General features: G+C 34.4%; 1 protein-coding gene across 3 annotated transcripts; it reads right to left on the bottom strand.

Annotated features, from left to right (window-relative positions):
• Window positions 1–2,554: 2,554 nt before the first annotated feature.
• On the bottom strand, window positions 2,555–11,889 carry LOC141707843 (LRR receptor-like serine/threonine-protein kinase ER1). 3 transcript variants are annotated; one of them, XM_074511246.1, is made up of 27 exons: window positions 11,524–11,889; window positions 11,169–11,307; window positions 10,997–11,068; window positions 10,811–10,882; window positions 10,595–10,666; window positions 10,433–10,504; window positions 10,273–10,344; window positions 10,103–10,174; window positions 9,941–10,012; window positions 9,777–9,845; window positions 9,613–9,684; window positions 9,426–9,497; window positions 9,073–9,144; window positions 8,713–8,784; window positions 8,552–8,623; window positions 8,402–8,473; window positions 7,989–8,060; window positions 7,815–7,886; window positions 7,613–7,684; window positions 7,450–7,521; window positions 6,520–6,588; window positions 6,364–6,435; window positions 6,175–6,248; window positions 5,428–5,556; window positions 4,989–5,336; window positions 4,218–4,588; window positions 2,555–3,394 (listed from the first exon to the last, which is right to left on the bottom strand). In XM_074511246.1, the coding sequence occupies exons 1-27, from the start codon at window positions 11,618–11,620 to the stop codon at window positions 3,023–3,025; spliced, it is 2,964 nt and encodes a 987-aa protein (XP_074367347.1). In that variant the 5' UTR covers window positions 11,621–11,889; the 3' UTR covers window positions 2,555–3,022. The 3 variants fall into 3 exon arrangements, with proteins under 3 accessions (XP_074367347.1, XP_074367348.1, XP_074367349.1); XM_074511247.1 differs by lacking the exon at window positions 7,613–7,684; XM_074511248.1 differs by lacking the exons at window positions 7,450–7,521; window positions 7,613–7,684.
• Window positions 11,890–12,473: the final 584 nt, after the last annotated feature.

Genomic DNA, 12,473 nt, shown 5'->3' with positions numbered 1-12,473 from the left:
ATGGGGTGAGTCTGGTAACCTATAAATAACATATAAGTTGGAATTAAACCACGGTCGCTTAAAAAACTAGACTTTAACCAATTAGACCCTAACGTTCGTTTTTGCGCTTAGCGATTCACACAAGTCGCTCGAGTACTCTCAGCGCCACAATTTTTATAAAATTAACCGTTTAACTTTTGAAGGCGACTCATTCGCGAATACCCTGCCAACTGACTAATTAACCTTACATAATTGTTTCGTACTCCAATTAGTCATTTAATGGCTTTAATCAAGGTTTCAAAGTAAAGCAAGGGGTAATGGTTCGCTCGCGAAACGCCGTTACTTAAAAGGGTCGTTTCTCCTAAACCGTACATCGGATCTAAGTGAATCACATACCAAAACGAAGCTTACGACACGATCTAGATAAATATGGCAAAATTACAGATTGGTCAGTGAGTTTTCTATCCCGAATACTAAGTAAAAACAGTTAAATGAAAATGGGCATTACGAGAGCTATGTTTATGAGTTTTCCCAAATTTTAAACTACACTATCTCCTTACCAATTCACTCCAAACTACCAACCATCATCAATACATCAAACAAAACTTAGATCAAGGCAAAATCAGTCCATACCCCATGGTTTTCCAACTCATTCAACCACAAACACGATCTACTAACCATAACTTAAGATTCATTAACCATAAACCAAGATTCATATCCAAAATCACTACAAATCCAACCAAACTTCCAACAAACATGGATCATGCTTCTCATATACTAAATCAAGCATAACAACTCCTAAATATTCAAAAATAAAGCTAGGGTACGAGGGTTTACCTTCCTTGGTGAGTAGAAGTAACTAAGAAGCTTGAAATAACCCTTGAAAGTCCTTACAAAAGCTAGATCTAACCAAAAACATAAGATCAAACAATTAATTTTTAAAAACACTATTCACTCTATTCTTCAATGATCTATTGAAAAAGATTGTGAAGGAATTCGTGGCTTAGATTCCTAGGATAGCGGTAACTAAGTGCAAGGGACCTAGGATAATTACCTTATAAAATAACAATGTTTGGATCTTGAATTTTGATTTTTGTTCTTGCTTGGAAATGGAAGGGCCGAGAGCTTCTTGTTCTTGGACAAGAAGTGAACTTTAATTTGTGTGATCAATTATTTGGTTGCATCTCTTTTAATTTAATTAACCATAATTAGAATTAACCATGGTTAAAACACTTGGCTAATAATCCACAAAATCAAAATATCTACTAGGTCATGCTTAGGTCATCTTGATTATGTCATCCTTTTAACACATGTCTCCTCCTTGTGGTGTGATGACATCACCATCCACTAACATCTTTGATTAAATCTTAATTACTTGGCTAATGACCGCTTATCTGTTATACGGTTCGCTTAACTTTAGTCCTCGTTCGTCGTTTGAGGGATCATATCCGGGATCTTATTACTTGGTTTCCCCTAAACCTTTCTCAATATTTTATATTCCTTTAATGATCCTCTCTTATAATCCTTGATTTAACTCATTTTAATCATGTTACCTTATACTCAATTCTTTCGGTATTTAGTGGATTTTCGGAAAAAATCAAAGTGTTCGAATTTGAATTATGACGATCTTTACGTACACTCATATACTATATGGAGTACTAATAAAATCCCGGGATATCAATAAAAGAACTCCTAAATAGTGTGGCATGAAAAAATTTCTTAATCTGCATAATCAGCAAAATCACTATTCATAAGAATTACAAAAAGTCCAAAAATTTGGGGTTATTACATATATTGTTATGATGAAGAACAGTATGTTGGAAGTCACTAAAGGGGATTTAGAGATACTCAAAAGTCGAAAAGATAAGAGATATCTTTTTGTGCTAGAAGGAGGGGTTATTGTTCGAGGGGAGGTATTGGCGGATCGACGTCGATGGCTTGATAGTGACCGTTAATTCGATTGTGCATGAAACCATATTGTATTTAAGGGGAGGATTGTTGGGGTTAAACTCAATAGATAGTACATGTTTGATGATAGTAAATATAATTGGATTGTGTTATAATTATATAGGTAGATAATTATTAGCATAATTGAGTTGGGTAATAATTGTATGGATAGACAATTATTATTATAATGGGATTTGGTTATTATTTTTGATGATCAAGTTTGTGATGAATATATAAATATATACATGTTATTATTTTGATGTATGCTTAAATATTGTTTGACTTAAGTATCGCGTGAGTGAATACCGTTTGGTAAGATAGATTGTATTATTGATAATTGTTTGGATTAATAATACTAGTTGGGACGTTTTTTTGCATCGTATATTATGTTTATTTTGCATTATTTTTTTGGTTCTATAGTTGTCTGTATTTCCCTTATATGTAAGTTGGAATCTCATTTTAGTGTGTAAAATAAATTAATTTAAATAATTGCAAAATAAATTAATGGAATAAATGCTAATTAAATTGATGTAAATAAAAAAATAGAAAAGACTTGCATATGAGTAATTTGGTTCAAATCTGATTCAAGGATGTGCACTTGAATTTACAGGGCAGTGCACATGTCAGCTCATCTGAAACCAAGATTACGAGGGTGAAATAGATTTTACATTGCACATAGGGGACTTCCACAACAGTAAAGGTGGACTGTCTAATAAATATTAAATAGCAGGAGTATTATCTTTCAAAAGGCTGTGTTATATCATATGGCTCCACAATTGCATTATTTCTGAGCAGAAATTCAGTGCATGCTCCCACCTCAAATTTGTGCATCTAAGTTGATCAAAACCTCCCAGATGCAGGAGCAGAGCAGAGGTCCCATACCATATTCCAAAGCAACTACATGCTTTTTCAAACAGTACACCACAGATAATGCATAGTACAGATCAAAATTTGATACCAAAGCTGTCCATTTTTTGCAGACTACAATAATTAATGCTACTTACATGCATACATTCATACTTTTATACAATATATTCATATTTTAGATGATCTTAATACCCTAAGTCCCTAACCGAGGTACATTGATACCAAGTAGTTAGTGACTGTTCTGAGAGATCACCTCTCCAAATTTTAGGAACAGCTGAGCATCTGATGTACTCATGGATGAGCAATTTACCAAGTGAGAAGCCTTGAGATTTGCATACTCATCCTTGTAGCAGTGCACTTTAGCAGATGGATCTGTTAGCGACGGGACTAGGGCAGATTCTTTCGTTTGCATGGCAGACGGTAACATGCTACTGAGCATGCATACCACATCATGCATTGTTGGCCGGTCAGTTGGTTGACTTTTGCTGCAGAGAAGGGCAAGCTGGAACACTTTTTTAACATCACTGAGATCCTTGCACGTGGTTGTTATGTCCGGATCAACAATTTCCATTACTGTGTTGTTCTCCGTCTTGGACAAGATCTGATAAAACATATGATGCTTTGCGATTAGAAAATGTAGGATTATACAATTGTGATGGGAACTAATGTTATGTTTTGTTGGGGAGAATGGAACGGAATGGAATGAATAAAATTAACGAGATACAGTAGAAGTTGGAGGGATGATCTGAGAAAAAAAATGAGTGCAAATTAGTTATGATAGAAATGGTGAAGAAAAGGAGTAGGATAAGGAATGGAGCAGTCCTCAAAATAGGGTGTTTGAACTTTAGTTTAGGGTTAGTAATGGAATGGAGGAAAGAATGATAAAATTAAACAATCATATATGTAAAATTTAATTTCATTCCCTCCATTTTTATTCATCCCAACCAAACACAACATAAGAACCCGAAAAATACATTGGAATGGTTTATCAAGTGAGGGGGTTGGAGGGTTACATCTAGACATCTTACACTTGCACAAAATTAATCATTTCTCTATTGCCAGCCAAAATTAAAGATCAAAGATAAATAATAAAATGTGATACTCTTTAATGTTTCTCCTGGAAATCCAGAATCACAAGTGCGGGTACTAGAGATTCTTCATAGTGAAAATAGGGAGAGGATTTAGTATAGCTCTCTTTGCCACAAAAAAATATAGGAGACCAGTAGTTGCTATATAGCCTTGTAAATACCTGTAAAATCATTGTGTTTTAAAGTAACACGAACATGAACATGATATGGAAGGTAAAGTGTAAAAAGTCTTGCACTGTCTATTTTAAGCAGAGAGTAACTAAAATAGTGGACCATATATAGAAAACTAAATGCAGGGTGTAAAAGGATATGTAAACTTGAAGATTAAATGCTTACCAGATGATGGAGGTTGGATTCATTATCCACTGCTTTTCTTCCTGTGAGCAACTCAAGTAGCACAATCCCATAGCTATAAACATCAGACTTTTCGGTAAGACGCGAAGTGCGAGCATACTCGGGATCTATATAACCAATGGTGCCCAAAATGTAAGTGGAGGTGTAAGATTTGGATGTGCATAAACTCTTGGCAATGCCAAAGTCTGTTAGGTGAGCCTCTAAATCCTGGTCCAGAAGTATGTTGGATGACTTCACATCCCTATGAATTATCCGGGGGCTGCAATCGTGGTGAAGATATGCAAGGCCTTGGGCAGCACCAAGTGCTATTCGAAGACGAGTGTCCCAATCGAGCTTTTTCTTCTTGGTAGGGCCTGAAGTACAGATTCAGAAATTTAGCAAGCAAACACACAAAAAAAATGGTTTTAAGCATATTGATCATATTTTGTTCTAAGATCAAAGATACTTTATAGCTTTGATGTTCATGTCGATAACAAGAGGCGAGTTAAAACTCCCTGATCCAGCCAAGTGAGCACAGAACAGAAAGGTAGGAATCAACAACAATTAAGCAACCTAGCTTGTGTCATGATTAAACAAAGCCCTTTCCATGCCAGGTATAGTCCTAATACTCCCTTTATCCTTTTTACGGTGAAGATAGATATTGATACTTTTTGGTTCGTAGGGGGTAACAATAAAAGTTTAGGATTTTTCTTAGACACCTAATAATATCATATAAACATGCAACTTTCAGAATGCAAAAATTTGTACACTCACCGTGAAGGAGATCCCAAAGGCTACCATTTTCCATGTAGTCATAGAAAAGCAGGTTTCCAGATTGAGACAGTGAATACCCTTGGAGGCTGACTAGGTTCCGATGCTTGACGCTCCCAACCGTCTCAAGCTCCGTCTCAAATTCCTTAAGGTATTGTGGACAATGAGTATATAGTTTTTTCACTGCCACTGGTCTGCAATTCTTAAGGACACATTTGTAAACAGTGCTAGATGCACCGTAACCAATTATACACTTCTCACTCAAGTTCTCGGTCATTCTCATGATATCCTCGTATACATGAAGTGCCATGTTCATGTTAAGGATTACAAGCTTTGGAGCTGAGTAATTAACTGTGTTCAGTTATCACAAAAGAGTTAGTAACTTATAAACCAACAGAGGTATCAGATTATCAGATAGGGACAGTATCATAAACAACGGTACCTGGTTTGTCGAATGAGCCATTAATGAAAGGTGTTGGATTTTGTGGCCGACATGCTGCTACTAAGATCATGAGCAAAATCAGCAGTGCACCCACAGCAATCCCCAAAATAGCTGCTTTAGGTATTGTTGCTGCGTCCAAAATAAAAATGGTAAAGATAGTGTATACTTATTTTGATTCTCAATAAACGCTGGTTCTTCGATCAAGTTTAAGGAGATCTAAGATGCTTTTTAACTTGACAATTACGATATCATTATATGCTGCACTACTTGATCAGAAATAGAAGAGTCTACATGCAATGTACAAGTAGCACTATGTTTGCAACAAGACTGTATCCAGGACGCCACTCCAAATAATATAAAGGAGTAATTATCATAAAGACAAGAAGATACTAAAGATCCTATACTTTATAAAGTTAAAAAAAAATTGCTACATAATAAATATAGTACTTTCAACATTTCAAACTTGTTATTCAATTTGTAAGTGTCAGCATATATTCTGAATACAACAATAATTAGAACTTCTATAATCTTGAAAACAAATCACTCTAGATTGCACTAGTTGAATAACACAGTAAAAGACCAAGACACATAACTACTGCTGTCAAATGGAGATCTCAATATTTAATTAATTGCTATATTTGCATAGCTCAAATGAACACAGTACGTAATACTTTTTCACAAGGCATTAGCCTTTTGTTCAAAATAACCTAGGAAATGAGCTTGCTGTGAGATGGAAAACATGCTGACCTCGTCCTGTTTCCCGAGGGGCATGACACGGAGTCCCGAGTCTATAGCCGCAAAGACCTGGATTTCCTAGGAAGCTGTGAATTAATATAGTTAATACTCTTTAAAGCACACAAAAAAGCCACAATTACTCTAAAGGATGTTGATATCTACGTAAAAGTGAAGTGGACAGCTTTAAAAAGATTATCTAACCTCTCTGGTGAGAACCTAGAGAAGTTATTACCAACAGGAATATTCCCAGCTAGGTTGTTATAGGAAACATTTCTGCAAATTTAGAATATGATTAATTCTACCGCAGCATTGCATATCCACTCACAAACTAGTATGAAGACATGACGGTGAACCTACAAATTAGTAAGACTGATACAATTGGCTAGTGACATCACATCCCCAGATAATTTGTTGTTCTCCACTTTCCTGTCATTGGTACAAAGAAAAAATTGATCAGACAAATTTTTTTGTCAAAGTTCCTGATAACACTAATGAGAAAGATGTAGCACATTGTATTGTCATTTAAATTTTGCTAATCACATATATAATAAAGGATAAAGAAAACAAACATTCATGCAAGCATACAAATGTAAGCAGGCTATGGATGTATATTATGAAGACATGAAATCCTCTCAGACTCAGTGTTGTGGGATTATATAATTTGAACACAACTTAACAACAGAGTGAGTTCGAACATTACCTTAAAGTGATTCCCACTTGTTACACAACGGAGTTCCATTCAACGGTGAATAAAAAAGTTATCTCGGGCACATAGGAATTACCTTAAACCACTACAACTCGCTTCCGAAAAGCATGGTGATAGATATTGCATTAAAGCGAGCCCTAACTCGGATGTGGGAGTCAAACAAGGATAGGCATCCAAGCGTTGGATCCCAGATTTTTCAAATATAAAGAGTCTTTGATATGGTACAGGAACTGGGTACAGATGTAGACTCAGCATGCAAGCTTCATACAGCATACAAGTGAAGTTTTATAAAATCTTAATTTATCGTACATAATTAAAATTAGTGTTTACTACTAGTATGTCGTATTCAATAAATTTTTACTACTAGTAAGTCGTATTCAATAATTTTTTTATGGTAAATTATATCATAAAAACAAAAGGACAACATAGAAACAAATCTTTGAGGGACCTCGTTCTTAATACGAAATATCAAATTCACATCCTATACCCATGTCATGTCCCCCCATCAACACAAGTACGAGGACAAAATAGGAGAGTCCGGGAAATGAAGCATGAAGGACAGAAGGTTTATAGAAACTTACAGCATGAAGATATTCTGAAGCTGACCCAGTTCGTCAGGAATTGGACCAGAAAGGTTGTTATAGGATAGATCTCTGGGATGCAAAGTAACAAGGTTGGAATCTAATTTAGTCTATTATTTTTAAGGAAAAATTATATCAAAACAATACATTATGAACCACTCACATCTCCATGACACTTCTTAGATTACCAAACTCTACTGGTATCATGCCAGTTAAATAGTTTTTGCTTAGATTCCTAGCACAATGCACGAAAGAGTCATACTAAAGGTGTATTGAAGGACAAAATTCTTGCTTTTGTTTATAATACAAGAAGAATTTATTTTGGTTTCTTATTTACAATATTCAAGTTAATGTTTTTGACTCACAATTTTAAAAGATGTTCCAAATCACCAATTGGTGAAGGAATGGCCCCGGTTATCCTATTATCAGAGAGATCCCTGGTAGAAGAAAAAAATAAATCGATCAAAACCAAACTTAAATAACAGCTATGGTTGTCAATATGTAATTGTCTAAGCTTTAGTATAAGGATCAATACTCACAGTGTATCCAGATTACCGATTTTGGACAGCTCAATTGGAATTGGGCCCTTGAGATTGTTGGAAGAGAGATTCCTAGAGATTAAAGATTACCAATAAACAATGAAAAAATTCGTAAATGTTCTCATCCAGACATTACCATTCAAATTCAGGAAACGATTACAAAATCTCAACTTAAACAAAATAAAACCAATTGACATGGACTAAATGAACACATAAATATCCATTTCTTACACAGTAAGAAGCTAATAACGTATATTGAATATATATCACTGTAAGTGATGATCAGAGATTTATATAGTCAGCCACTTCGGAACATAATGTGATCAGTGCAAAGAAAAAAATTTGACCTTAACTGCGAAGAAATATGTAGAAGAGACATTAAGCAAAGTTGAGGAGTAGCCAGCAGAACTCACATGTATGTCATGCTTTCAAGCCTTTGAAATGCAGGAGGGATTGTTCCATTCAGCTTGTTTCCATGGACGTTTCTGCAACCCATTTTCAACATTAGGTAAACACCAAAAATGTTAAACGGATAATAAATTTAGTGTAATATACAGACTAACAAGCTGTTGAGATTAGTGCAAGAGCTAATGGTGTCTGGTAAAGGTCCATCAAGATTGTTGTTGGCAACATTCCTACAGGCATACAGTGCAACACAGAGTATCAGCAAGTAAACCTTATAAATTGAACTTCATAAAAAAGTACCAAGTAAACAAGGACTTACAAGTCAAACAAATTTGTGAGCTGTCCCAGTGCTGGTGGTATATGTCCGGTGAGCTTATTATCATTTAGTTCCCTACAATCACAATTAAGAGGATATCACATACAAATATATTTGAAAGATTAATAACATTCAGTCCTGCAATATGTCTATGACATCACTTCACAACCAGTTAAGTGATGTATACTACAAAAGTACTTATTCCATAAGAAGAGACGCTTCACAACCAGTTAAGTGATGTATACTACAAAAGTACTTATTCCATAAGAAGAGACGACATAAATAACTGTTGAAAGATCAGGCTGTAGCAAATTAATTAAATCTATTAAACTAACAGACAAATAAGACTTGAAGTGGTCATACAGATAGTGAAGCTTGGTCATATTTCCAAGCTCTGGGGGAATGGTGCCAGATAAATTGTTGCCATGCAGATACCTGGTTCAAATCAATATTTTTAGACACTTAGATAATGTAAAAATGGTAAATATTAATAGCTAAAGGTTTATACAATCAACGATACATAACATACTGCATAAATTGTGCAACACTAATATCTTATTGTGAAGATTCTAGTGGTGAACGTGCAGTATGCATAAAAAGTAGTGACACATCTTCTACCATACAAGAAACTAATAGAGCAAAAGCTACTTAGACTTGCCGCAATTTCACAACAATCTTAATTCTTTACAAATGTACACACTACAGTTAGTACTTACAATTTCTCTGTATAAGTCAAGTTTCCCAAAATGGGAGGAATTGTTCCCGTCAAATTGTTGCAGCTTAAATCCCTAGGAGGAAGAACACGACATTCTCACATCATTGGTTAGTATTTTAAAGTACAAATAATACAACGATTTACTGTTGAAGTTTTTATGGGTAGATCAATAAAGGATAAACACTTACAGAACTGCAAGTGCCTGCATCAGGCCAATCACTGATGGAATTTTCCCAGATAATTGATTTCCTTGTAAAGATCTGAAATGTGCCATATAAATGTGTTTGTCAAAATCTATAAGATCTCTAAAAATAAGTTCAACATTAAAAATGGATCAGGAGCCTGCACTCACAAGGTAGCTATTTGCAAGAACCCAATGTTAAAAGGTATATTTCCGGTTAGATTGTTGTAAGACAAGTCCCTGAAATTGATCAACAGAACAAACTCATTAGTTGAACAAGTAGTACATCGAATATGGCTCGAAATAGCTTATTAGTTTAAAGATGTAGAACATACAAGACTTGAAAGGCAGTACAATTGCCTATGTTCGCAGGAATTGCACCAGTCAAACTATTGTTTCTGACATCACTATCAACATAGAGTATCAGAAGATATATTCATTGTAAAAGAATCACAATATTTAACACCAAATTACCAAGGGGGCCGTAAATTACTTACAAATACCACAAGCCTGTAAGCTGACACATATCAGTAGATAACAATCCAACCAAGTTGTTACCTCTCAGACCTCTACATGCATTTTACAGTTTAATTATGATCACACACAAATTCAAAACTGAAAAATTAATAGCATAAAACAACTCCAAGAAGATCTAAAATTTACTTACAGATATTGTAAAACTTCATTCCAGTAGAGAAGTCTTGGTATTTCCCCACTAAGCTTATTTTGTGCAAGGTCTCTACACATAATGCCGCAGAACATATAAATGTATTAACTTCAGACATAACAAACTTTGACCAGAATACAGGGGACATGGGCTAACTTACAATATTTTCAGGTTTGGAATTTGCGAAAGCGTTGAGGGTATTGGTCCAATCAATTGATTGTCCTTCAAAATGCTGGAAAATTAGCTTATTTAGGAAAATTTTAAGTAATAGAAATTTGCAATCACAAAAAATGGAAGAGAAATGCTAGCTAGTTAAACTCACAGGTTTTCTAGTTGCTTCAACTTTGAAATTGAAAATGGTATATCACCATTCAACTCATTAAAAGACAAATCCCTACAAAACAAAAAACATTTAAGTTAAAGTTGACAACCAACTAATCATACAAAATTTCACATGACCAATAAAAGATTTCTAGATTGCATTTAATTAAACATTCAATTCAAGAACTTCCAAAAGTGGGAAAAATATTCAACTTACAAGCTCTTCAAACTAACACAATCCCCAATCTCATCAGGTATTTGACCAGAGAGAAGATTTCCTTTCAGATCTCTGTTCACAAGATAAACATATAAAGCTTACATTTTTAAAAATAATTCAAAATATAAAAGTAGACATTTAAGCAAAACAAAAAATATGGCTTGAGAGAGTGATATAAAACTGTACAGAGAGAGTAGGCCTTTAAGATCTCCAACAGAAGTTGATATCTCTCCACCAAGATTCAAGCTAGAAAGATTACTTCACATACAAAACAAATAAACAACCAAAAATCAAAAAAAAATATCAAAAACTAATCACGACATAAAAAGAAAGGTAAACAACAATTGCGAAGACATACAGTGCAACTACATTGAAGGTGACATTGTCACAAGTTACTCCTCTCCAAACACAGTAGTCTGAAGAAGGTGAATCTGTCCAGTCATACAACACATTATCCACATCTCTAAATGACTTCTTTATCTCCAACAATGTTACCCCTTTTCATATCAACACAAAAAACATAAGTACAATGTTCCTCGAATCATTACAGCGCATAGATACAAGTTATTTATCTAGTTAATGAGATAAACGTGTTGTTTAAGGAATATAATAAGTTAAATAAAAAAGTCAAGACATAGAAAAACAAGAACTTGTGTAAAAGTAATAGAATAATAAATATAACAAGGTTGTGTAAGACATAAATATAAGCTCACCATCATTTGAGTCCACAAAGCAGAAGCTCAAAGAAAATGTGAAAAGCACAACTAGAAGCTGAAATATCACAGATGGGCTAGTTCTTGAAAATGCCATTTTGATAAAGATGAGATTTTTAGAACAAACATTCAACTTCAATGCACATTTGAGGGTTCGTGTTTAAATATGTGTTGTGTATGTGTATAATCTTGAAATCATTTTTTTTTTTGCTCTGGAAGGAGAGAGACGAGGAATCTAATGTTATGGGTTTGTAGAGAGTATGGTAAAAGTAGTACTGTAAGAAAGAAGTGTGTGTATAGTGTAAGTATGGATATCTAGAGAGAGAATTATGGGAAGAAAAAGTTAAAAGATGGTTCTGGCAATGTAGCAGAACAAGGGCCTGCAAGAAAGCTCAGTACTCTTTAATTTCTCTCTTTCTCTCTCCAATGCTATCAATATACTCTCTCCGTCTCTTTCAATGGTTTACATTTTTTAGAGAGTGTTCGACACGTATTTTAAGGTGCATATAAAGTATAGTTTTGTAATTTTTTTTACAATTTTCTTTTTCTAAATAAAAATTAAAACATTCAATTTTTATTCAGAAAAAGAAAATTGTAAAAATAAGTTACATAACTATACTTTTATGCACCTTAAAATGCGTGCCGGACACTTACTCAGAAATGTAAATAATTAGAAGGGACTGAGGGAGTATAATTAAGGGTAGTACGGTAATACTATATTTATATTACCCGACATTTAGTGGTACCTACCTCTCTTCCTTTGCTCCATGTCAGGTGTTCGAATCTCTCGACGTCTATTAAGTGTAGCAAGAGAAATATACATGAAATTTAACAAGTCCAGCAGAAAAACACAAAAGAAATCATCAGATGTTATAAATTGTAACGATAATAAATACGCTACAACACTCGTCTGTCACGTATTCGAACCTTCGGTATAATGCTGCATTGCT

Source organism: Apium graveolens, chromosome 2, assembly GCF_009905375.1.
Source record: "Apium graveolens cultivar Ventura chromosome 2, ASM990537v1, whole genome shotgun sequence".
Classification (NCBI taxonomy): Eukaryota; Viridiplantae; Streptophyta; class Magnoliopsida; order Apiales; family Apiaceae; genus Apium; species Apium graveolens.
Note: the sequence above shows the minus strand (reverse complement) of the source record. Positions and strands in the feature narration are given on the sequence as shown.